Raw genomic sequence first — 27,128 nt, 5'->3', positions numbered from 1 at the left:
GGCTGAGCAACAGCATGCAGGGCAACCTAGCCTTCCTTAGCTGTGCACCCCTAGAACAGGAGGGCTCCATGCCCGGATCTGCACAAAGACTCCCTTTTTGTTTTCTGCTGTCTCCCAGCCCCCCTGCTCTCCAGCCTTAGCAGGCATTAAACTGACTGACTTTTGTGTACACACACTCTGTGGGCTACTTAAGACAATTTCCAGGGTAGTTTTGTCTCTGCCTGAGTGACACCTTGTGGACAAAGTTTAGAATCTTTGACCTGTGCTAGGTGGTCCTTCATCATGAAACAGATGATGATTTTCACAAGGCAGACTCATGGGGAATTCCTGCGGCTGGCCAGGGGAGGGCCCTAACCCAGGCCTCCTCTCCCAGAGCTGCTGGCTCAACCACCATACCCTGGCTCTCCCGTATCCCCCAAGGGGATCCTCAGGAAAGTGCTTTATGGTATTTCTTCTTGATTCACAATTTCTAGTGGGTAATGTGTTTAAGGTATTACTCCATGATTTTAAAGACATCTTGCCTCCAAAATCTAATTCTTTGCTCATTCTTATAAATTATGCACGCAAATCAAATCTACAATGGGTGTGCATAGAAATAAGCACCTCATTCTCATAATTCACACACTCTAAGCCCCCCATTCTAGTCAGAACCCAGGCAGGTAAAATTCCAGTAGTTACCACAGGATGCCTCAGCCACCTCCCCACACACACCCAGCAGGTGGCAAAGAGGCAATTTAAGAGAGCTGTTTCAGTACAGTGGTTAATTAGAATACAGTGGTTACCTGGTTACCTCAACTAGCTTCTTGTTAACTTAGATCAGTGAACTAGTGAACTACTGTTAGTCAGCCTGAATCCTGCCCACATATAACCATTAGTTGTTAACTCAGTACAGTTACGAATATTTCTTCAACAACAACAGACTCTGTTTGCCAGTAGTGGTGAATCCTACTTTTGACTTCTCAAAGTGGGGGGCAAAAATCTGTGGCTTTGAAGGAGGTGCTATGAGCACACTGATTATTTTGGTCAATCTTTTATTATGTCTTAAGCAAATCTAAGGCATAGTTCTAGGCCTAGCAGGTAGCAGGGGTCCTCAAACTGCGGCCCGCAGGCCACATGAGGTGGTGTGATTGTATTTGTTCCTGTTTTTTTTTATTTCAAAATAAGATATGTGCAGTGTGCATAGGAATTTGTTCACAGTTTGTTTTTTTTTTAAACTATAGTCCGGCCCTCCAACAGTCTGAGGGACAGTGAATTGGCCCCCTGTTTAAAAAGTTTGAGGATGCCTGAATTAAAGCTTAACTAGTCTTTATAAATGATGGTGAGAAACCGTGTGTTTATCTAATTTTCTTGGCAAATGGCTCCCCCAAATTGTATTGCTGTAGGTGGAGCTCTGTGGTTTCTCCAGAATGAAACATAATACTCCAGGGCATCCCAAAGATTGTCCTGGAGGTTACAGAGCCATAAAACTTTATTGCTTCAGGGGTGGCACCTGTGGCTCAAAGGGGTAGGGTACCGGCACCATATGCTAGAGGTGGCGGGTTCAAACCCAGTCCTGGCCAAAAACTGCAAAAAATAAAAATAAAAAAACTTTATTGCTTCTTCACAGTGCCCTCTTCTGAATAATACACGGAACATTATGATAATATCATATTTTAAAAGGGGCTTCTAAATTTGATGAGAACCAACTGGTATTTTATAATTCTATGATTGGAAAGAATTTAATTCCAAATGGTAAGTTAGTTCCAGTACCAGAAAAAAGTAAATGCCTGTCATGTGTTGCCCAGATACTGTGACCATCTGCCAAGGACAGACTCACCCGTCATGGCCCAGTCTCTCGGGGCCCTGGGTACATCCTCCATGGCTCCCGGGAGCTTCAGAATGGAGCCTACAGCCCACAGGGTGGTCTGCCCACTTCTCTACTCTCACCAGCTTGTGAGGCTTCTGGAGCAGCGTCCACACCCCCTTGCTCAGTGATGTCCCCTATTCCTGGCACACAGCTGATGGCAATAAACACACACTGAGCGTGGAAGAGCCTCAAGTTCCACAGTGCCCCTCCACCCTGCCACCACCTGGCCAGCAGGGATCCTGGGGGCAACTACATTCGCCCTGGGCCCCTTGCCTTTGCTCATGCTGGTCCCTCTGCGGGGAGGGCCTTTCCAGCTGCCTGCCTTCTCCAGGCTGACACCTGTTTCCCCTCCTGCCTCCAGTGCATTGTAGTCCATCACAGAGCATCACCATCCTTTGCCCTTCTCTGACTTCTTGTACAATTGTCCAGCCTTTCAGGGAAGGGACCAGGTTGAATGTCACTAGGTGCCCAAGGCCTGGGCACACAGTAAGTGTTCAATAAATATCAGTTGCATGGACAGATGGATAATCAATGCATCTGAATATAAAATAAAAGATGGCTTAATCCATTTCCGCAAATCCACACAGCTCTGGGAGCAATGCGTGGGCTGAACCAGGCTCTCTGGGCTAATTGCTGCAACACTCCTGCTGTGAAGGTTATAGAGTTTGAGATCTCAGCCTCCAAGGCCTCTTTGGCACTGGATCCAAATCCATGTCCACTCTGGTTCCTACTTGTGTACTCATAATTTTGCATGCCTTTTCTTAAGGAAGGTCTTCCCCAAATTTTACTGGTTTTAACTCCCTTAAAACTTGGATTTGCCTCCCTACACAGCTTTATTTTTAATTTGAATTTGCTGTCAATTTCTAACATGCTGGACTTTCCAAATAAAAATCTAACTTTCTGGTTTCTGTTTTTAAAAACTCAGAAGTTCTAGCACCACTGGCCACAGAGATGGTGGGGCATAGTCACTGGGGTTAAACCATAGCTGCCCTTTACACATAGCCAGCACTTTCCTATGTGCTGGAGACCCTGTTCCTCCTCCATACCTGAAGCTAAGCAATTTTATTTTATTCATTTCTTTCTTATCAGAAGTATCAATGCATTTTGCCTTACCGTGTGGCAACAGCTTCTCCTGGATAATGGATGCTCTTGAAAACCAACGCAAATGCACCTTCCTGAAAATACACAAATGAATAATAAGAGCCAATTTGATCCAACTAGCCCAGCCTCTGTAGCCTGGCTGCTATCCCAGCCAGGTCTCCCTAGACCCCTCTTCCCTGCGAGCAATCCTGGGGTCCTTGGGGAGCTGAATGCAGGAACAGTTAGTGCAGGGTGATGGCAGGAGGGAAAAGGAAACTTGACATATGCTGAAGTACCAGGACCCAGAATTTATTAATTTCCTGGTGAGCAACATAAACCACACCTGCCCAGGCCCACAGGAAGCTCATCAGGGGCGCTAATCTTCAGGATGAGTGGGCAGACGGGTGCACTGAAGAAGCCCAGGAAGTGAGGGCTGCCTGGGGCCCTCCCTGCTCTGGGCCTCGTGCTGAGGGCTGCACACACACACACACACACAGCTCCATCCCTTAACTGGGTGATCCTATTTTAGTTTTCTTTGTGCTGGTTGTCCTCCTCTGCATTCTGCCTTGGGCGCCTTCTGGGAAGATGATACGCTAAAGCCCTGAACTGAGGCCTGGCACTCAGAGAAACCAAGAGAAGCGTGAGCTGCTCTTACTGTTCCTGTTGCTGTCATTTCTGTGGATACTGTCACTTGCCCTCTGTGCCTCAGCTTGCTGGTTGTGCAAAGCCAGAACTAGAATATAACTTTCCCAACTCAAGACTCCAAATGTTTTTGGTACTTAAATTCTCTTTATTTATTTATTTATTTACTGATTTATTTATTTTCGGATTAAAATTTGGTACTTAAATTCTATTCATTTATTTATTTTCAGATTAATATTCGGTTACATGGCTTACATTTCTAAGGTAAAGTTCAAGTTGTAGTTGAGCTCTTCACCCTCGGGCTGTGCTGAATACCCTGGCATTGTGTACATTAGGTGAGATCCCACCACTCACCCTCCCTCCTCGCCCAGTCCCTCTGTACTTAAATACTTGATGCAAAATTCTCCCCTCCAACCTGACCATCCTTACTAATTCACCACAACCCTAGTAGATCTTAGTTAGGTACAACCAGCTGTAAATCCAAATTTCTATTGAACTCTCCTAAGTGTTGGAGCCCTGGGCAGCCCCAGGCACTGTGTGGCCAGTGTGTCAGGTCTAGGTTGCCAGCTTGGTGGCAGAGCCAAAGGGACTAAGTAGGCATCTCCAGGCCCCAAAGCCCCTTGGGGCTTTAGGCATATCTAGAGGCTTTTGTTAATTTAGGACAAGTCCTAAGTTTAAAAGTGGAGGCGGTATTTCCAAAATTTCAAAATAAAAAATGGAAAAGGAAATACCATGGTGAAATACCAAACCGACTTACCGCACATTACCCAGTTGCATTAAGTATGGGATAGGATCGTATGTATACACATGTCCCCTAAATCGTGGACTCCCAAGAAAGGCAGTAACAGAACAAAGGGTTTTGACGGTAGACTTACTTTTTGAAAAAGACTCTGAAAACATTCATCCAAGGATGATACATTTTAAACCACAGCATGGTGCCCACAGCAGCCTATAACCAGGATATTCTGGATTCTCCAGCTGCCATGGCCACAGAGGAGCTATAGGTCAGCACTATTCAGAGGAGGGGCTCTGAAAGGTCTGGGCCACTCTCTGCTTCCCCCATCCCACCCAGGACCGTGGACTCCAACTCCTCCTCCAAGAATGGGCTCCCCTTGGACTATCTCCTCGATGAGTTCCCTTCTCATCCCTTAGGTTCCTTGTGCCCTGTCTTCTGGGATGTCACAAATCTCTAACACAATCCTCCCTCAGAACCACAACCCTCTCTTGTACCCCCCCACCAAGTTCACATGCACATCATGAGAAGTCACAGACTGTAAGGCCAGTCACAATTTCAGAGGTGTTAAAATAGAGCAAGGCACTTTCTATTTGATGTTTATTATAAGGATGTGACATCTTTAGGCCAGATGCTGTAGATGAGCCATCTTTTATCCTCAGGACTTTGTGCAAATTTGCCTAATAAGTGCTTATAAAAGAAATAAAGGAATGATTTAGACAGATGGGATTTGTAACTCACCAACTGTTGAATGACTCTCTCGACCAGTGTTGAAAATGTAATGTCCTCAGTTTCTCTGTTGTCGAACACATATTTAATCAGCTTGGCAATGGTCTCTGTGTCTGTTTCTGACTCAAACTCATAGCCTTTGCTTTCCTGGAATGTGCGGTTGGACACAGTGTCAGAGAGTGGTCATTGTGCAACGCCTGCCCAGCTAACTCCCTCTCCTCCCAGATGACCTGCCCTTGGAGCAACTTAAGCTGAGAACCAGGAAAACTGGGACGGGATGGAGAACGTTTGCCAAAATCACACAGCCAAACACCTCTGAGTCACTCCTGGATTCCCTGAGCTCATTCCTCCTCAGAAGTTTGTCCTTGCCATTAATCCAGACATTGCAAAACAACAGCAGTCACAATGATAAAATATGTGACTCAAATTCCCCCACATCCCGACCAATACCACACAAGCTTTCCAAACTTTAGACACTCACTGCCTGACTCCCACCCCGTTCCATTGTTATATGCATCGATGTGTTATATAGCGCAGACATTTTAATAAAACCGAGTTTGTATTATTTTGATTCTGTGAATCTGTAGTGGCTCTTGAGATAAATGCTAATACCCTGGTATCCTCTTAGGCAAGACCTGGGGAGGCTGGGGCGGAGGTTGTACTTGATGTGGTATGGCTAAGATGGGTCTCACTCAGTTCTTGTGTTTGCTTCTGGAGGCAAGTGAGCTGGTTGGAAGGTTTCTGAGGAAGACAAATACTCTCAACCCAGATGTTACTCAGGGGAAGAATCTTACCAGAAATTTCCTCAGATCTTTATAATTTGTGATGATTCCATTATGAATGACAACGAATTCTGGAAGAAAAGTCAAGAGAGAAATGCTGTGAAGAGATAAAGTACAAGTCATACGTGAAGAAAAATGCTGTGAGAGCTTGAAAACCCTTTGCAAACTCCACTCTTACAAAGACGCTGTCAAGCAGACTTTGTTTACAGTGACTAAAACTGATGTCTCCAATGACTACAATTTATACTCAAGGAAATACACATTTCTATCTCAGAGACAGGCAGCCACCAATCTACCCATGCTGAGAGCTCCATACCTGTGGTCTGCAAAACTATCAAATAGGCTTTGGTGTTTATGTCACATGAGGGGATGATTAACCCTTCTTTCACCAGGAATCAACCCAGGCATCCCAACAGACTTTAGGTCACAAACTAACCGTCTGTGTAAGTGCTTTGTTTGATCTACATTTTGCACTTTAAAGTCCTGGTTTTCTTGGGGGGAAAATCCCCAGAAGTCCTTGCAGCTCTGGCTGCTGCAGCTCCCCCACCTTCCCCAGTACTGCCCCACATCCTGCAAGATGGGACCCCTCAGACCCTGGGGTGGGGGGCAAGTGATGTGTCTGCCTGGTTCCCTCTGCATTTTCTCAATAGCTGATGAATGAGTGAGAACTTAGAGGGAAAGGTCTAAGGCCAGCCTGAGAGTTCTGCTGAGCAAATAACACCCTCTCCCTCTCATCCTGGATGGGGGAAAGGTTTCTTACTGCCTTTGAGATTCCATAATTTCACCAGAATGTTTATATGTTGGATGCCCCTCATAAATAGTGACTATCATGAAGTAATATTTTGAACCTCCAAGTTTTTCTTCAGTTCAGGAAAGATTTCTTCTACTACAACTTTTAAAATACTTTTATTTTCATCGTAATTTCCTCCATACCTAAAAGAAATTATTGTTTAATGTTGTGGCATCATCAAAAACTAGGAGGGTTTGAATAACAAAAGCCCAGCTTCAGCAGGTGTGGGGGCCACAGCTGAGCTCTGCTATGGCATTTCAGATTTTGTTTTGATTTCCTCTCAGGAACCCTAGTAATCCATATGTTGGATCTCTTTGAACTGGTTCCACATTTGTCCCCTCCTCCAATCTTTTTCCTATCTATGACATTATTTCTCTACATTATTTCCTTAACTCGGTCACATATTCTTTTGTCTTAGTCTATTATTTCAAAACTTACTTCTTTCTCTCCTAGAATACATGTTTTCTTTGTAAAAGCTTCTCTGTGCTGTTTTCTTGGGCACTCTGGCTACTAGGAGTGAGAATTCCTTAAAAGTGTGCTCTTCAGCTATCACCACTAGTTGTTGAAGAAAGTTGACGAATCTTTGCTTATCACCCATGTCGTTTTCTTTTCAATTACTCATCCTGAGTCAGGGCAGAAGTATCCAAGTTTGGGTGTGGGTGGGTCTCCTTGGAGCCTCCCTGCTTTGGGGACACAGAATCATTGTCTGCCCTGGAGGAGGGGATTTTCTGGTGAGGTTTGCCTTATCGCTTGGGTGGCTGGGAGGCTGCAGCTGAAGTGGCAACATCAAGGGTACTCTGTCTTGGGGCAGTGTTTTCTCAGCTGACACCGCTGCTCAGGGGATCAGCCTCTGCATTTGACTTGGGGGTTGGTCATACGTACAGTCCAGGTCCCCAGCACTGTGGGGTCTGCCGTCCTCCTCCTGGGTGTAGGGATCTTGTCCCAGTCCTGCAATGCCCTATGGTTCAGGGCATGGACCAGACTCAAGAAACAGTCCCCAACTGAAACCTCACTACCTCACTGCCTAAAGATCTGACCACATGGACATATGAGTGCCCCTGGCCCGTGTGCTACCTGGAGCTGTTCTGCCAAGCAGGGCAGATGGGGCTCTCCTTCCATTCTCTGGAGGATGCCTTCCCTTCCAAATTTGGCAAAGTGAGCTGGTGAGTCCCTGCAGAGTACTTTGGAGAGAAGCCATACCACCCTGCACTTTCTGTTAGGGGTCGTGGTGGTTTCCCTTCTTGTTTAATGTTACCTGGGGGCACCACGGATCTGTAGTGGGTAAAGGACTCCAAGCAGGGAGGTGCTGCTCTCTCTCCCTTGGCCCAACTTCCATGAGGATTAACCACAGTGCGGTTTGTCAAGTGGGGCTAAGTGCCTGCAAATAAGCCCCCAGTAACTGCTCTGACATATTTGACCCTTACTGTAATATAGGGCTGATAAAAACATGCACCATGCTAGGGATGTCTGGGGTGGGGGTCTGGCTGAATCCAGAAATCATTCTCTTTACTTATGCCCACCTCTGTCATGCCCAGGCCTCACTCAGAATGGGGACCTAGTGGCGGCCCAGATTATGTCTTAGACTCTTGCATGCCCTTGGAGGTTTGGAGGTCTGGGAGGAGTGAGGGCTTAAATCCTCTCCCGTCTCCACACCCATCATGTCCTAGTGCAGGAAGCCCTGACACCCCAAGGACTGATCAGCGAGCCCCTGAGAGCTATCACCAGGAACTCCAGGCCTACCAGTCTTTCCACCATGAAAGCAGGAAGGGGGTGCAATTTAAGAGGACTCTGCCATGGAGAACTGTCCTGGGGGCCCAGCCAAGTGGCCTGGATCCATGAGCTGGGGCTGGCCCAGGTATGTGTGTGTATATGTGGGTAGGTATTAGGAGGACCAACCAAAAACAGCCATGAGCAGTCACAGTGACCTTGGCCCTTTGCCCATCAATGGTGCTCCAAGGCATCATGAGTGCAGTGTTTCCAGATCTCCCATTTTTTTCAAAGGATGCCAGATCTAAACTTTTATGAATAACAATTCTCGACTTTTTAAAACACAAAGTGAACTGAGTTGAGGGCTCTCCTGCTGGGAGTATCTCTTGGCTTCTGGCTGCAGCTTCTGCTTCTCTAAGTCCTAATCCCTGGGCTGCTGAGGTCTCCTGCAGGGGCTCAGGGGGTAGAGTAGGCACCTTGGATACCCTAATCAAGATCAGAACAGCCCCTGCCTCACTCTGAACCATTTCTCTGTGGAAGGAGGCAGGTTTAGCTGGATCAAGACAGATCCCATCCTTCCCTTAAAGGTGTAGCCTTTTGGAACACTTTGATCTCTTAGGGAGGAACAGTGCCTGGTTCTGTTAGTCCCTCATGCTGCCACATCCCACTCATGGGCTAGGTTCCAAGGAGCCAGCAGCCCTCTGGCAAGTGCCATCATTTTCCTATGGATGCTCAATAGGTCAGCACCACCCAGGGGACAGGCTGAGTTTGCCTTTTCTTTTTCTTTTTTTCGTTTTTGAGACAGAGTGTTACTCTGTCACCCTGGGTAGAGTGCTTTGGCTCCATAGCTTACAGCAACCTTAAACTCTTGGGCTCAAGAGATCCTTTTGCCTTAGCCTCCCAAGTGGCTGGGACTACAGGTGCCTGCCACAACGCCTGGCTAGTTTTTCTATTTTTAGCAGAGACAGGGTCTCGCACTTGCTCAGGCTGGTCTCAAAATCCCAAGCTCAGGCAATCCACCCACTTCTGCCTCCCAGGGTGCTAGGATTATAGGCGTGAGCCACTGCACCCCACCTGAGTTTGCCTCTTGACACAAGTCCAGAGCCACCAGCAAGGCTTTAAGATGGAGGGGATTTGGGCGAGAAGTCAGCTAGAGGTGAGCACGGATACTGCTGTGACGAAGATCAGCCTAGCCATGTGGCTGAGGGTGGGGCAGAGCCTTCAGGGATGGAAAAGAGGACTACACCGCGCACATACCATTGCCTTTGTCAGAGCGCTGAGGGTGGCTGTTGATGGCATTGGGAATCCCATGGGTGGCCCAGCGAGTGTGGGCAATGCCAAAGTGTGTCTCAAACTCCACCTTTAAGTCCATGTTGTTTTGTTCTAAATGAAAGAAGAATCAATTTCCACACTTCAAAAACAAGCCATGACATGCAACTGTTGAGATGAGCTGTTGTCCCCACACCACGACACACCACTCCTGCCAACAGCACATTGCACCCAGGCCCTACCCTGGGCCCTCCTGCTGGACCCTGTGCCTCTGTGTGCTGAGTTTACTTAGGCCTCATCAGTATCTTGGTTCACTACTTGACTGAAATAAACTTACTTTAAAAAGCAAATTATATAAAATGGAAAAACAGTATCATTTGCTAGAATAATTGAAATAAATATTGCACATAACTATTAAAATTTTTAAAACTCCATGTGCCTCTGCCTAAAATAAGCCATCCTACGCTTTGTGAAACACCGTTTTACAACATGAGGTTCACCCTCTTTCTATTTATCCAAGCTTGGATACATTAATAGTTTTAGTCTTGAATGCTGTTGGAAGAAAATTTTTCTGTTCGAGTGGCCCACGCTGCATGCATTACTTGAACTTGGAGTGTTTTCCACTTACTGTAGAGTTCCTCATCCAAAGCCTTGACTTTTCCTCTTTTCTTGACCAGCTGGATGTGTCTTTCTTTGACGTCATGATTATTTCCATCGATTGCCACACCTGCGGTTTAAGCATGATTTTTTTTCTGTTGGAATTTAGTGCATGAGGTGCTACACAGGTGCAGGGCTGCAAGCTCAGGGTTGGCTGGGTACTGCAGGGCTTGTGCCCCAGAAGAGAGCTGGGCAGTTTGCAGAAACCTACTTGGACACACAAGACGCGGAGAATAACAGCAAGCAGGAAAACTCCATGTCTTCTCTGTGTGGCAGCTGCCTCCATGAGCTTCTGCCCTAGCCTTCTAATAGCAGTGAGCACTTTGGATGAATAAAACCATCTCATTCTCCCTTGGTGGCAGAGGCTCTGCCAGGTCCTCGGCTAAGAGCAATCGGTGCAGTGAAGGGCTTTTGTCCTGTGTGCTCTTCACATTATGATATTTTTGCTGATATCTCCACTGCTTTAGTGTCCCTGAAATCTTTTCTCTGATTTACTTTCACTTAAGAATTGAAGGGGATTGGGCGGTGCCTGTGGCTCCCCCACAGTGGGTAGGGCACCAGACCCATATACTGAGGGTGGTGGGTTCTAACCTGGCCTGGGCAAACTGCAACAAAAAATAGCCGGGCATTGTGGCAGGCACCTGTACTCCCAGCTTACTCGGTAGGCTGAGGCAAGAGAATCACCTAAGCCCAGGAGTTGGAAGTTGCTGTGAGCTGTGATGCCACAGCACTCTACCGAGGGTGATAAAGTAAAACCATCTCTAAAAAAAAAAAAAAAAAAAGAATTGAAGGGGATATAAGATCATCTGGGTCTGCTTTTCCCCTTGGGCTGCTTAATTAAAACTAGGAAGCAGATTAAATATCCACTATTTTGTGGATAGAGTAAACGCTGAGTCAGTCACCAGGTAGAGGATTAATTAGGTAGCCACTTAGAAAGATATCTTGGGAGAGGCTAAGATGACGGGAAGTGCAAAGATAAGTGACAAGAGGAGAATTTAAAATTACAAAATTGCATAATGATATCATAATTAGGTAAAAACAAAAAATATCAAAGTATAACACCTTCACTCCTCACCACCCAGATCATCCCAAACAGACAACAAGGACTGGATGAGGGACGTGAAGATCGATCAAAGATTGATGGAGGGTCCTTTTGTTTTCTGAAGTTGCACATCACAGAGGTAGGACTGACATACACAAAGCGGTGCATGCTTAATATCTACAACTTGATTAGTCTGGAGACATCTGCAGCCATGAAACCACCACTACAATCTATATCACCAATCCATCCACCACCTCCAAAAGTCTCCTCCTATTATTATTTTGTTTGTGTGGTAAGAGCACTTAACCTGAGATCTGCTTAGCAAATCTAAAGCCCTCTTGGCCAATTGCTGAGTACATAATACAGTGTTCTGAACCACAGGCACTCTGCTACAGGGAGACCTCTAGGACCTACTCATTTTGGGTACTGAAGATTTGTAGCATCCTGTTTCTTGATGGGGGAAAACTTTAATGGAGGACTTATTTAAAATTTATTTTTTTACCCTCGTTTCCTCTCTCTTTCTACTTTTCAAATTTCTTTAATGGCTAGTTTTTTTTTTTATATGTTGAAAAGAAACTTCAATAAGAAGTACCAGAAAAAAGCCCAGATGGTCAAACCTCACAAGAGAGAAATGGGCATGAGGAGGGCAGCAGAGCCAAGTCCCATTTCAAAGTGGGAAGGAGGGGGACCCACCTGCAGAGTCATAGCCTCTGTACTCCAGCCGCTGCAGGCCTTTGATGAGGGTCTCAAAGATCTCCTTCCTTGTTCGGGGGACTCTGTAGTTCATGTAGGCGAAGATACCTGTTCAAAGAGAAAAAAGTGGCACTTTCATAAAACACTCAGTTTATGCTTAGAAAAAAACACTTCGGGGATGCAGACCAAGGTGGCAACTCCAAAGGTCTTCTGCTCCTTGCAGAGCAAGGGTGACCTTCCTGGATGTGAAGAAGAGTGGCACTCCCCTCCTTCCTCTGTGACAAAACCACTCATGCACCCTGTGTCATGCCTCTTGGCCTTGCCATTCCACTGCAGGGAATTTGGCCCATGCTGTGCTTGCAGGAGACAGCTTTCCCTGTGGCAACATCTATCATATCAAAGGCCAGCAACATAAGCCAATCACCTTGGGACCCTGAAGTCCCCACCTCCCTGTATTGCTTGATTTGCACAGCGCAGGCCTGGGAGGGGTCATAGGAGGTCACAGCAGCAGCAGGTGGCAGGTGGGGTCTGCTGCTGGGCCTCTGCTTCCACTTCCCCCACATCTGTATGGCTTGGAGCTGGACCACGAGTAAGCACTACTTTGACAACAGCAAGAATAAAACCATCTCATTCTCCCTTGGGCCCCACAGAGCCTTCATCTTCAAAGTAGGCCCACAAACCAAGAAGATGTTGTTTGGCTTTATTTTCTGCCCTCGTATTTCAAAATAATACTTTTCCAAATCGGAAGCGATGGTTGTCAAGCTGGTTCTGCACTTCCAGACCCATCTACTCCTCCATGTGTGACAATGGACTGTTGGCCTGCCTCTCTCTGGCCCTGTGGGTGACCCATCCCATCATCCTCTGTCCTTTCATCCTCTCTTCCTGGCCTTGGGAAAACCTGCCCACCTCAAAGCTCAGCTCACCCCTCTCCCACGGGAGGTGTCCTGGCCCTGGCTCTGGCTACCCCATGCTCTAACATCATGGGACATACACACACCCCTGACAAGGGCATAGGCTGGCATTTCTGTCTTTGTATTCCTCACCATGTCTTCACAATGAATTATGCAGAATAGGATGACCATATAGGTGGGTCATTATGAAAGTTTTGAGATACATGAAAATCAAGAAATGTAAAATCCATGCAGATGGAAATAAATGAAACCATCCCAGCAACACCAATAAGCCAAGCAAATTGCAACTTGCATGGGTGAATCAGAAAGGACACTGCCAACTGTGTTCCTTGGAAATGAAATAATGGACCATAACACAGTCTGTCTTAAAACTTTTGTAGCAACCTACGTATTGATGGAGGAAGCAATAGTATGGTTGATAAAATAGTTATTAAGGCATATTCACATGTTCACAACACCCGTCTTGGTGTGTGTAAGCTGCTGTAACAAAATCCTATGGACCGGGTGGCTTACAAACAACAGGAATTTATTGCTCACAGTTCTGGAAGCTGGAGTCCAAGATCCAGGTGTTGGCAGGTTCAGCATCTGGTGAGGATACACTTCTCATTCTAACTTCACATGGTGGAAGGGGTGAGGGGTCTCCCCAGAGTTTTTTATAAGGGCAATCATTTTATTTATAAAGGCTCCACCCCACAATCTAATCACCTCCTAAAGGCCCTAGCTCCTGATATTATTACCTTGATTGAGGGATAAGGATTTCACCATATGAATTTAGGGGGAACATAAACATTCAGAGCATAGCATTAACTAATCTTGCTGAGAACTTACCACATACCACACACTGGGCCACACAGATGTCAGTTCAAGCTCTCAGCAGTCTTTGAGGTTGGTCCACAACCCTCCTCTTACCTTCTGGAATAAAATATGGGGAGGCTGGGACTCAGCCAGAGCCAGAGTAGAACCAAGGAGACCTGACTTTGTCAGCGCTCCTGACCACTGGGCATGGGATGAATACTGTGAGGGTTAAAAGATTTATTTTCCCAATTACATTTTGCTGGGGTGAGAGAAAGGTCTGACCAGAATCAAAGTTTTTCCAGAGGTGAACCTTAGAGACAGAACCCCACAGACAGCCAAGAGCTAACCATGATTATACAAGAAACCACTTGCAACATCTCTGGTTGTTAAGGAGATTCAATTCACATCAATGCAGAACAAATGATTAAACTTCGATGAAAAGAACATTATATTCCTAAACAGTAAGTAGGTCCCATTGCACAAACACTCAATTCATTTACACACACACACACACACACACACACTCTTGATCAAAAAACTGGTGATAAAATTAAATATGTCACAGGTCTGGGGGTAGAGACAACATGCAGAATGTATTTGCCTGACCTGTGAGCAAAGCCAGCTTGGCCAGCAGGAGGGGAGTTGCAGTGGAGAATCAGACATGGAGCACTCTGGTGTTCAGAGTGTTCTGAATCTAGTGATTCTTTTTTTTTTTTTTGCAGTTTTTGGCCAGGGCTGGGTTTGAATTATAAATTATATTTAGCATTTTAATACACAGTAAGTTACTGCACACGGGATATATTTGCATACACCTATTAAGGTTCAGAGTTTATATAATATATAAAAACACACACACTGTGCTCTTTGAGCATTTCAGACGTTTTCTTCAAAAAATGGCCAAGGGTAATTTGGACGGTAAGCTATTTTTGTCTTCCTTGCTCACTTTAGGTCAGGGGAGAGGTGCTGAATGTGAGGGCTATGTTTGGGTCCTTCCTAAACCCAGCCCCAGGAAGTGCCTGCCACTGCAGCCCTGTGGCCCCGCAGAGCTGTTACCACATGCACTTAATACCCTGCACTTCCCCCAAAAAACATCTGGGTGTGGGATGTACTTTTGTCACCTTATTTAAAAAAAAAAAAAAAAGATAGTTAACATCTTTTAGATAGTTAACATTTGTTAATGTCAACATTAACAAATATTTGCCAGCTTTCTTGAGACATAAGTCATGTATCATAATATCCTCCTATCTAAAGTATACAATTCAGTGGGTTTTAGTACATTCAGAGTTGTGTTATCATCACAATGTGTATTTAGGTGAAACTCTTCATAACACTAACTTTTCCATAAGCAATCAGAAAGTTCCCTGTAGGACATGTTAAATTCTGGCCACTGTAAGGACCATACAGCTATGGGAGACAGTTACCCAAAGGTGACCAAGTACATTGTTGGAATCTTGTAATTTAAACTTTCCTAGCATTCTGATAATGTTCTAGAATTATACCTGTGCTGACAAGGGGAAGATGACAAGCTCAGCCATGTAACCATCCCCAACTGTAAAGAGACCCTGAATCTGAAGTGGCTCAAAGGAGTAGGGCGCTGGCCTCATATGCAGGAGGTGGTGGGTTTAAACCCAGCCCTGGCCAAAAACTGCAAAAAAAAAAAAAAAAAAGAATCACTAGATTCAGAACACTCTGAACACCAGAGTGTTCCATGTCTGATTCTCCACTGCAGCTCCCCTCCTGCTGGCCAAGCTGGCTTTTCTCACAGGTCAGGCAAATACATTCTGCATGTTGTCTCTACCCCCAGACCTGTGACAGCCTCCTGGGGGCACAGCAGGAGGTGCTGCCAGAGACCCTGGTAGGCTGGTTAAAGGGTCCTTGTCCTCAGGACCACCAGCTGTGTCTACACCCAGCTGGGAGGCTCACAGGCCACGTAGGCACAGTCTGGGAGATGGCTGCCGTGGGGGAAACAGCCAAGGAGTGGTTTCTTTGCGCAAGAAAGCGTAAATCTAATTTTCAACATGAAACCTCTGGCTCACTGACATCTATTCAGTAATGTCTTTCATGAACAAAGCTCTCTTTCCTTTTGCAGCTCGTCCTCTTGGCTGGACACTCCCCATACTATACTGCACTGAAGTTAATAAAATGGCATTCACACGGCGTTCGTATTATTTAAAAAATTAGAATAAAATAAAAGGAAGCTGATCTTCCAGGAATTTCTCTTGCCAGTCACATCAGAATTCCTTTTAAATCCCTCCCACCCATAAGTAAAAGTCTTTTTTTAACCCATTTTTCCTATGAGATCAGTAAAGATTGTTTGAGACAATAAGTCAGAGTTTAAATTCAAGCACTCTCTTTGGAAGGCAATTACGTGTTCTCTCAAAATTAAAAATGTACGTATCTGTTGACCAGAGCTGTTGAACTTCCAGGAATGTACCTAATAGGCCTTGATGTTGTGGCACAGGGACCTCTGTCCAGGCCAGACTTCTGTCAGGTTCTGATTTTGCTGTCACCCTTCCATCATGTCTAGAGTCTCAGGACCACCAACAGCCTTTCCTTTGAAGATCCTCGGGTGCCAGCCCCCACTCAGGCCAGTCCCCTCTACCTGTTGAGCCCGGCCAGAGCAATCTGCCTTCACTGAGCTCCGCAGCTCTGCTCGCCTGGAGGAACAATAGCTGAGCACACATACCTCTTGATCCTTAAAAAGGACTGGCTCAGGATCATCCACCTGGGGTAGCTTGCTCCTCCCCCCTGCCATTCAGTAGCTGAGGGACAGCGAAAGAAAGAGGGGGGCAGCTGAAGCCCGCAGCCAGCATCAGGTTCTGATCTCAAATCCCTTTCAAGCCAGCCTCCAACAAATCACTGAACCCCTGTATCTCAGTTTCACTATCAGTGAAATGGGGGTGGAACAGTGCCTGCGAGCATCCATTAAAATAAAACGGGGCAAGGAGCTTGAGAAATTATCCCTTCAGAAATTGTCCTTAAATAAAACCAAGGGGAAAATGGTATCATTTACTATTATTTCTTCTTGGCCTTCTGCCTGGGGAAATAATGGTTAAACCACATGGGTAGTTTGGCTGTAGCCTGATTATCTGGAACCATTTCTCTGGCCCATGAAGGCCTCCTGGCTGTGCCGGGTGCCACGAGGTAGAGGGGTGGACCCATCAGGAGGCCTCATAGAGGGGTCAAGAGAGGATACGGATGCTCTGGGACTTCCCAGAGTCCTCAGGGAAAGTGGAACAGGGGTGGGGTAGACAGCAGCGCTGAGGCTGGCTCCTAGCAAAGAATATTTTGGTCACATGAATTGCTTTTATGCAGTTTGAGTCAAAATTATAAATGTGCCCCTCACTCAGATAGCATGCATTGTACCTGTTAGGTGTGAATTACCCATCTCCTCTCCCCACCACCTGGTTGGTTTCTGCTGAGTTTTACTACATGTGCACATAGGTGTTGATTGATTAGTTCCAATTTAATAGTGAGTATATGTGGTACTATTTGCTTTTCCATGCTTGTGAAACTTCACTTAGGAAAATGGTTGCCGGTTCCACCAAGGTTGTTACAAAACGCATTAGTTCACCTTTTTTTTTTTTTAATGGATACAGCACTGGCTTCCTTGTCTTTTTGTCTGATTCCCTATGGGATTGTAACCTTCATAAGGGTGAAGGCCACATCTGTTTTACCCATCTCTTTATCTCCAGCACCTAGCCTAGGGCCTGGTACACTTTAGGTGCTCAACAAATATTTGTTGAATGAATAAAGGCATGCATGAGTGAATAACTGGAGGGGAAACGCCAGAGAAAGTGGCCTTTGAGCCATAGCCACACTTGGCCATGAACTTGCAGATAAGTTTTCTGGAACCCACAGTGACAGCATGAAGGACACAAAGGCAGGAGGGGAGGGATGCTAAGCATGAGTTCCGGGGTGTCAGCCCCTGTCACAGTGAGAGCATAGCACTTCCAGAGCTCAGGGGTACCCCAAGGCACTCAAACACTTATGGCCCACAGCACACAACCTCTCTGGTTGCAGGACTAGAGTGAGTGCAGCCTTCTAGCCAAATGAGCCTAGGAAGGTCCCCAGGACCTTGCTGGGTGAGCTGCAGAGTAAACCCTAGTACCTTCACTTTACAGAGGCTTCCTACGGATCCTGTGGGCAGAGAGGGTGACCCTGTGGGCAGAGAGGGTGACGGGGGTCCAAGGCCAAAAACTTGAATAATTCACAGCCAGGTTTGCTTAACAGCAATCACTCACTGCTGCCCACCCCCACCCCAGAATCCTATCCCAAGGGGTAAGAAATAGTTCTCAAACAAGGTACCTGGCTTGTGGGGAGATACCCAGCACCAGATGGACAGGCCTCAGAGCCTCCTTGGTTAGGTCCAGAACAGGTGCTGCCCCAAGAGCCCAGCCCCATCTCAAAACTCCTGCTTCCGACTTCATCCTCCTCTTCCTGTCTCACCTCACCCCCAGAGCCTCTGGAACCACCGCCAGGGAGGCTCCAGTCTCCCTGGTTCCTCCCCCAACCCTTGTCCCCAGAGCCCACAGCCCTGCCTCAACCTCTCATCCTGTCCAGCCTGCTCCCCACACCCCCCTGCAGGGTCCAACCTCATGTTCCATGCCCCAGGGGGGCCACCAGTCTGGTGCCTTCCCCTTCCAGTCCCTCACATCCATTCTCACACAATGCCTCCTCAATCCCTCTACTACAGATGAAAATCATCTTTTCATCTCCAAGCTCTCTTTTCCACTTTCCATCCCTTTTCCGTAACATCTGTCACTTTCTTTTATTTATTTGTTTTTTGAGACAGAGCCTCAAGCTGTCACCCTGGGTAGAGTGCTGTGACATCACAGCTCACAGCAACTTCCAACTCCTGGGCTCAAGTGATTCTCCTGTCTTAGCCTCCCAAGTAGCTGGGACTACAGGCAGCTGCCACAACACCCGGTTATTTTTTGATTGTAGCCGTCATTGTTGTTTGGCGGGCCCGGGCTGGATTCGAACCCGCCAGCTTAGGTATATGTGGCTGGTGCCTTAGCCACTTGAGCCACAGGTGCCGAGCCACATCAGTCACTTTCTACCTTCATCTGCTTCTGCCATTTACTGGCCTCCATTCCTGGGGTTACTTGTCCTGTAGGATAGGTGTCCACTTTGACATCCCTCTTTCTACTACCATCCCAGAACTGCAGGAGCTCATCATGAACCTAACACAGATTAGCTACCATCCCAAGTCCTGAATTGGATCACCCAGTCCCGACCACACTGGATTTCTGCCTCAAGGAATGCTCATAAAATTCTTGAGTGTGTACACCTGCAGCCCTGGGACCAGGGGTCAGGGCTACTCTCCTGGGTGAGGCCCATGGGGGTGTGAAGGCCACTGGGGCCATGGTCAGGACTGCTGAGAAGCTGTGGCCTCTCTGTCCAGTTCTTGTTCACCTCAACTGGGGAAAACTACTCTACTGATGGTGTGGGCATGACAACTCCCACCTCCTCCTCGCAGAAACAAGAGCAACGCTGGAGGCATGGCAGAAGTATGTGGTCCCACCTCAGCCTGTGCTTAAAGAAAGGCAGAAAGAACCTGCAGGCTTAGCCAGGTGCCCTGAATGGACCCAGCTGGCTCAAGGTCAGGAGGAGGACTTGGCTCCTCTGCCTCAGGCCTCCTTGAAGCTACCTCATCCCTGGAATCCATGATATAACAGACTCTACTTCCTGCAGTAAACTAGACAAGGCATTTCTATTTTTAATAGAAAATTTCCTAGTGTTCTTATCATTTCAGGATTTTATTTATTTATTTATTTGAAACAGAGTCTCACTACCTCGCCCTCCGTAGAGTGCCCTGGTGTCATAGCTCACAGCAACCTCAAACTCTCTGGCTTAATCAATTCTCTTGCCTCAGCCTCCCAAGTAGCTGGGACTACAAGGGCCCGCCACAACTCCCAGCTATGTTTTGGTTTCAGTTGTCATTGTTGTTCGGCAGGCCCAGGCGGGGCTCGAACCCACCAGCCTTGGTGTATGTGGCCAGTGCCCTACCCACTGAATATGGGTGCTACCTCATTCCAGGATTTTACCAAAAACAAAGTGAGAAGTGACATACACCATAAATATTATTGAAAAAAAAAAAAACTTTAAAACATCTGTCAAATTTTGGCTATGAATGCAAAATTTTGGTGACAAAAAGATTAAAATTTTCAGTGAGAAGTATTTCCTTTGAAAATTAAAAGGAGGAACGTGATCATATTAAATTGCTTAATTGTTTTTGTGTAGAATTCTTCTTCAGATTTTTTTCTCAAAATTGTAACCTCAAGTTAGTCTCTCTTCATAAACTTATTTTGCTATCTACAAAAATAATCCCTCAATATAAAAGCATAGTGTACTAATGCTATCTCACAAAGTTCCCAGGCTTTTCTGAACTTGGATATAACTGTCTGAGGGAGGGAGCACACAGTGGCAGGGATGAAGAGGAGGAGGCAGAGGAGAGGCACTGCCAGTGCAGAAACTGGGGCTGTTAGCGGCTAGGAGAGGCCAGCAAGGATCCTCCCCTGGAGCTTCCAGAGGAAGCACAGCCCTGAAGACCCCTTGCTTTTGGCCCAATAAAATTGATTCTGGACTTTTGGTCTCCAGAACTGTGAGAGAATAAATGTACGTTGTTTTATACGAGTAAGTTTGTGGTCATTTGTTACAGCAGCCAGAGTAACAAATATACCAACCAAGACAAAAGATGGTGAATTCAAAGCAAGGGCTTCTTACAAGAACCTTAGTTCTCCAATTATCCACAGCCAAGTTTTTTTCTTTTTTTTCCCCTCATGGATTACTTGGTGAAGAAAGCACAGGGAAGGTTTAAGAATGTCCCAGCTACTTGGGAGGCTGAGGCAGGAGAATCGCTTGAGCCCAGGAGTTGGAGGTTGCTGTGAGCTGTAATGCCACTGCACTCTACCCAGGGTGACAGCTTGAGGCTCTGTCTCAAAAAAAAAAAAAGAATTCATGGACGGGAAGTGCAAATTCCTTCGTTTTTTTTCTTTTTTTTTTTTTTCCTCACCACTATACTAATGAGGGGGGAGGTGCAAATTCCTTCCACCTTCACTTGCTTCCTAGATGATCCCAGGGGTCACAGGAAGCCCCAGTGAGGGAGGCAGCTGGTAGGGGCAGAGAGAACTGGGGCACTGGTGCCCACTCACGAACCAATTGGAAATATGGATTCAGGGTTGCTTATCTTTGGAGTTTTTCATGAGAAGCCAAAATCCCACCTACTTATGTGAAATCTTCCAATTTTGTAATTTGGCAACTAATTTTAAAAAAATGTTTTGCAGGCTGGGCACAGTGGTTCACACCTGTGATCCTAGTACTCGGGGAGGCTGAGGCCGGTAGATTACTTGAGCTCAGGAGTTCAAGACCAGCCTGAGCAAAAGCAAGACCTTGTCTTTGAAAAATAGCCAGGAGTTGTGGAGGGTACCTGTTGTCCCAGCTATTCAGGAGGCTTGAGGCAAGAGGATCTCTTGAGCTCAAGGGTTTGAGGTTGATGTGAGCTGTGACACCCTAGCACTCTACTGAGAGTGACAAAGTGACACTCTATCACAAAAAAAAAAGAAGAAGAAAAAGTTTTAAACCTGTGCACCAAACAAAAAAATGTCTGCCTGCCTGGTTTGACCCAGGACTGCCTGCTGCAGCCTGTGCTCAAAGTCTTCCCTCTGCACCAGCATTTCCCTGATCAGTTATCCCTGGGCAGTGATCAGCCTCAGCATTGGCCCTCCCCTCACCTGCCCTTTCTTTAGTGGTGGTGGGAACCACACCCAAGAGATCTTCAAAACCCCAAGACCTGGAAAATATAAGCCTCTCCCTGACAGTCATTCACTAGTGGCTGAATGAAGAAGGAAGAAAGAAAGAAGGAAAGGAGGGAGGAAGGAGATATTTTAACTTCTGTCTTGGCAGAAAGTCAGCAAAGTGTCAGAACAAACCCCCACATGTAAATACCGAAGTGCCATTTCAGCTAAGCTCTCAGTCACTGAAAGTCTCAGAGGTCATCTGCTCAGTTTATGGAGGGTCAACTACTGTCAGGTCTTGGCTTTCTGAGGGAGACAGAGCACAGACACAATCTAAGCACAGATTGATAAGTGAGGGCCTTTGATCTCCACCCCTGTGGGAACTCTGAGACCTGAGGCTGCTTCCATGTGACAGCAACAGACACCTCCAGGCCACAATTTCCCCCAAGGCAAAGTGAAGAGGTTGTGTGGTTCTTTCTCGGAGCATCTTCATAATTTTTGCTGTGTGTGCCCACTCATACAAATAGCACAATCATTTCCTTAATATTTTTCAGTAAAATTTCCCTAAATTCAAAAACTTGTAATGAATTCATTATAAGAGGAAATACCCATAAGAGGAAAGCCAGCATCGCTTGCCATACATACATAGACCATAATCCAAAACAAACAGACCCATGCGTTCAATTTTAGCCAGCTGCTGCTGCCTGCTTTGGGCCTGGGACAGCTTCCTCTGTGCAAACGTACTTGCCAACTGTCAGAGAGATGTTAAGGACACCTTAGCACCAAGCTGAGACGTTCCCTTGGTGCAACTTTCCCATGAAGGGACTCCATAGGATTCCACTCTGAGCTGCACCCCCTGCCATCAGCAAGGATAGCCCCTAGGGAAGGAATTCCAAGAAGGCATCTTGCACATTCTCTTTGATTCTGGCTCTGACTGGGGACTCCTATGGGCTATAGCCACTCTCCTGAGCCCTGGGTGTCCTTCAGTGACCCCAACCCCCTTCTCACACTCAACCACCGGTAGGTACCAGAAGATGTGAGGATACAGGGTGTTACAGCTCACAGCTCAACATTTCCAGTGGGGACAATACATGTGCAGCCCTTTAAGAAAGCAGAAAAAAGCACTTGAGATTTTGAGGGTTGGAGGAGGTAGAGCCCCTCAAACCTCAGAAAAACATCAGAGAAAGCCAAATCCAAGTAGGAAGCAGGAGAGCATGTCGGGGTGGGGGTGGGAGGGAATCGCAGAGGAAGGAGGTGAAGCCTTTGGTGCTGGGGGCAAGACCCTTCTAGTTCAAGAGTCTCATGCACAAGTCTGGGGCGAAGGCCACCAGTTGGCCAAGAGTCCTGAATGCCACAGAGAGGTCTGGAATCTGAAAGGCTTTGAGATCTCTAGAAATTGCCACCTTTGCCTGATCTCTGTCCCCAAAGGCAGGCTTACACATTGCAAAACTGATGCCTGCTTAGCCTGAGTAAGGCTGCATCTCAAAGCCAGCTGCCCATGTCCTGCTAGGCTGGCCCCTGCACAGACCTTGGCCCAGGGCTCACCGCGGGCGCACCCCACCCCACAGCCCTGAGCAAAGTCAGAGAGAGGCCTTTCATGGCTTCAAAAGTTCCACCAGGTCCTCCAGCCACAGGAAGCTGGAATGGGTAACTGAATCCTATTCAAGTGAGAAGGGGGAAAAAAAAAAGCACAGTGACCTTTTGTCCCAGCAAAAGTTCCCGGCTCTCTCCAGGCCAGCAGAGGCGGCCCAGCCAGGAGAGTAAAGAATTGCAGATGTGCGCTTAGGGCCACGTCCACCCTCCCCGCGGCCCCGCAGCCACGCGGGACAGCGCGGCTTCGCAGCGGGAATCCCGCCGCCCGGAGCCTGGAGGCGCTCCCAGCCCCGGACTCCCTCTCCTAGCTTGGGGCCGAGGCTCGGCTGCGATTACTGCCTCTGCCCGGAGCCTCCCGGAGAGTTCTTTTCAGCCAAGAAGCGACAACAGGGAACCAACACTTCCAGGGACAAGAGGTTCAACTGGGGTCGCGAGGAGGACGCAGGAGGCCCTTCCCGAGAGCAGCGGGGACTGCGCTCGACGCCGCCGCCGGGGCGAGCCTTGGAGGGATGCACCTCCCTGGAGGGTGCGGTGGGCCGAGAGCAGTGTTGGGCTCACGGGATGCGCCAGTGTTCGCGTGGCTGCCTTTGTGGGGGACTGGGGGAAGTGGAGGAAAGCGCGCTCAGTGGATTTAGAGTGGGAACGCCTCTGTATGGGGGAGGGGGTCCGGGCCCAACTAACACCCGTCTGTGGGGGCCTGGCCTGGGTGCCCCTCACTACGACAGAGACCCGGCTGGGCATTCCCCCACACCTCCCAGAGACACCCACTTGGGGGCCAGGGTCGGGGCCGGGGAGTAGGCAGGCCTGGATACTGAAAGCCCCATGGTCGAGGACTGGGAAAGACAGGCACCCTAGTCAGATCCCCGGCGCCGGCTCGCGGGCGAGGCACTGGGAGGCTGCGGCGCCAGGACCCGCCGGCGCCCCGGAGGAGGGCGGTTCGGGAGAACGCGGCACTCACCGCACATCGTGGCCGCTGCTCGAGTCCCGAGGCTGGTCGGGGATCTGCGTGCTCCGGACGCTCCAGGTACCGCGCGCTCCCTGTGCTCTGCAGGTTCCGGCTCCCGCCGCTTGGCCTCCAGCCCTTTTAGCTCCGAGCCCCGCAAGGGGGCGGGGCTGGGCGGGACCACCTCCCACCTGCTTGCTCCCCATTGGCCCCCGGTTGTCATGGCAACGGTGGGGACTGGGCCCCCGGTAGTCTGCTAAGGACTGAGGGGCGGCTCCCAAGCCGGAGCCTGGACCGTAATGCGAGGGCGTAGCTCACTGGATCTTGGAGGCGGGCTCTGGGCAGCCAAGCGCTGGAGTTTAACACCCCTACTCAACCACTGACTTGGCGCGGAACCTTGGGAAGAGGACTGACGGCTCGGTGCTTCTGTTTCCCTATCTGTAAAATGGGAATAGCAAAGGACCCTTACGTCCCAGGTGGTGGCGAGGATTAAGACAGTCGATGTAAAGCAAAGAGTTCAAAATACCCTGCAGTGAGCCTCTGAACCTGCCATGTCCCTCTGAGTGCGCCCACTCTTCTCAGAGCCCCGGAAACGTGGCAAACGATAGGCCTATAAATCTGGTGCCCGCCTGGCCTTGGAGGACAGGACTCCTGGGCTCTTCGTTGATGGAAAGGGACTTTGCTACGATTGGACAGCCGTAGCGGTGGCAAAGTTTGAACCTGATATTTATTGTGGAGTCTGAGCTTGGAGGTGAAGATTCCCTATATCGCGAACACAGCTGGGGGTGACCCAGGAAAATTCCTCTCTTTGAGCCAAGGGCTCCCATTCGGGCCTGGAGCCCGATCTTACCCCCCTGTGAGTCACGGAGTCTGGTGTTCCCCCGCCCTGGTTCCAGGCTGCTCCTCCCCTCCCCACTGAGCTCCAAGCTCCTCATCGCCAAGGAAGGTCACAAGCATTGGCCTAACGTTGGCGAACTTTGAAGACATCTGGTTGTTTTTTTTTAACTTGAAAAAAAAAATCCTGAAATTCTAAACAGATCCTCTCCAGACGTGTTAAAGAACAAGATGAAGCTTTTCATGTCTTGTCTAGAGCTTTTTTCTGACATGATCTCTCTCTCTAGCTTCACCAGACTTTGGAGGCCCTGGGGGGAGTTGTTTGTCGTAGCCAGTTTTCTGAGACTCAGTGACAGTAAAGGAGGGGGCTTGGCTTAGTCACCATAGCAGAGCTGACTCAGGAGCTGCTACACCAGCTCTTGCCCCTCACCCTCCACCATGCAGAGTCACTTTCATTCATTCATTCCCTCACCCTAAGCACCCACTTCATGCCTGCCCTGATGCTTGGGACTTCATGATGAGTGACAGCAGACCCAGCACCCTCCTGGCACTTACAAAGTGGTAGGGAAGTAGGCCCTAAGCTAGTGGTCACACACACAGCTGGACAATTCCAGGTGGAATACTGGGAGGGCATGGGGCCAGGCTGGGACTAGTGTTGGTGCAGGTCAGTTCAGAGCCAAGGCAGGTGGCCAGAAGTTAACTGACTCACAAGGGGAGGAAGCTGCAGGTATGTGGAAAGGTCCCTTGTGTGAGAGCTAGAACTTGAGTCTGGAGATCAGACTTTTCTTCCCCAAACTAGCCTCTGCTGTCTGTAACTGACTTGGGGACAGGATGAAGTCATCCAGCACCAGGGCACCTGGAACCCTGTGGTCCTAGTAGGATCCAGGTCTGTCCTCCATTCTCCTTGGGGAGCCACAGCTCCATAGCGGGAGTGGCGCGAATGAATGCAATGACCTTTGGGGAGGCATCTGCCTCAGCAGCTGGCCTGGCATCTCCATTGCTTGGGGGACCAGCCTCTTGAGAGTATTTTGGGAGGGTGAGGCCTGGGCCTGGCCACATAGCCACTAGATCCTCAAGTAGGATCAGCATGTGGCCCATGCTGGGCCCTTGACAATCTACTTAGGGACTTGAAGGACACCAGAAGAGAAGATGAGCTTATCCTCTGCTGAATGGATAGCCTGGTGGTGCTAGGGACCTTGTCACCTTTGGAGTAGGGTGAGGCGAGGCCATCTGACAATATAGAGCATAGCAGTTAGCTCTAGGATGGAGAAATGATAGACATGAGATCCCCTAGTTCCAGCCATGTCTGAAGCCATGATCTATCCCTGAACTTCTCTGTATTGGGACTCTATAAATTCCCACCTTTGCTTGAGGCACTCTAAGGTGACTTGACCCCTTCAACCTGGTGAAGTAGGCTCTCAGGTCCATGGGAGCAGTTGGGCAAGCAGCTTGTGGTCCCAGCCTATAAGGTCCTGCTGGCTGGAGACAGTCCCCTTCCTCCTCTCAGCTTTCTCAGGGAACTGTCCTGATGCAGCCCAGGAGGCCCCTGGAGTTTGGAGAGATTAAATGATATGCCCACAGTCATGCAGTCAGGAAAAGGGGGCTGCTCTGGAGGAGGGAGGGGTTCTACCAGCTCTCATATTATCATCAGGGTCCTCACTACCAGTCTATGAGCCCCAGCTTTTCCTGAATGAGGGCTGGTCACCCGTCTAATCTCCCTTTACCCTATTAGATGCAGAAATGCCAGGCAGATCTCTGTGTTGCCCAGAGACCCAGCTCAGACCAGCTCTGTGGAGCACGGGGCTTCCTAGACTTCAGCAGAGGGCCTGGGGAACTTGGGGTGCAGGGTGCTGAGGCCTGCAGCTGGGATCCCTGCACTAGGTCACTCCATGGTGAAGAGGGACATTCTAGGGGGACCTGTGAGTGGTGCCAATGTTGGGTGGGATTTGGGGAGCCCAGGCCAGACATCCCAGGTGTTGTGTCTTGGATGGAGTGTCCCACCTCAAGGCAGCTGGTCCTCAGCTCAAAGTGGGGGCACAGGGAGCAGAAGACCTTGGGGCCAGACCAGGGGATGGGGTAGGAAGACACCTCCACCCCCGCCTCTCTTGTGGGGCTGGGGTAGGGTACAAAAAATGAGGGGGCAGGTAGGGTACAAAAAATCTACTCCTACGGAAAGTCTCAGAGACTGGTTTGGGGCTAGGATCCGAGGATAGCCAGAAGTGGAGAGCTGTGGGCAGGGGACTGAGGCAGGAATTGCAAAGATAAGAAGCTTGGCTGGAGTGGGTCATGTATCTCAGCTTTTGGTCACCAGTGGCTCTGGCTTTTGGTCCACCACTGGCTCTG

The 27,128-nt window shown here is 48.3% G+C and overlaps 1 protein-coding gene across 1 annotated transcript in view; it reads right to left on the bottom strand.

Moving 5' to 3' along the window:
* GFPT2 (glutamine-fructose-6-phosphate transaminase 2) overlaps nucleotides 1-24,181 on the bottom strand; it is a 43,868-nt gene extending 19,687 nt beyond the window's left edge. Inside the window, exons 1-7 of the mRNA XM_053566859.1 lie at nucleotides 23,967-24,181; nucleotides 11,971-12,078; nucleotides 10,207-10,305; nucleotides 9,567-9,692; nucleotides 5,825-5,883; nucleotides 5,043-5,177; nucleotides 2,960-3,021 (exon numbers count right to left, since the gene is read on the bottom strand). Coding sequence (XP_053422834.1) covers nucleotides 2,960-3,021; nucleotides 5,043-5,177; nucleotides 5,825-5,883; nucleotides 9,567-9,692; nucleotides 10,207-10,305; nucleotides 11,971-12,078; nucleotides 23,967-24,174 — 797 coding nt within the window. The 5' untranslated portion in view covers nucleotides 24,175-24,181. The remainder of the gene's footprint in view (nucleotides 1-2,959; nucleotides 3,022-5,042; nucleotides 5,178-5,824; nucleotides 5,884-9,566; nucleotides 9,693-10,206; nucleotides 10,306-11,970; nucleotides 12,079-23,966) is intronic.
* Between the last annotated feature and the right edge of the window lie 2,947 nt (nucleotides 24,182-27,128).

Source organism: Nycticebus coucang, chromosome 17, assembly GCF_027406575.1.
Source record: "Nycticebus coucang isolate mNycCou1 chromosome 17, mNycCou1.pri, whole genome shotgun sequence".
Lineage (NCBI taxonomy): Eukaryota > Metazoa > Chordata > Mammalia > Primates > Lorisidae > Nycticebus > Nycticebus coucang.
The sequence above is the reverse complement of the archived record's forward strand: the minus strand, read 5'-3'. Positions and strand labels throughout refer to the sequence as shown.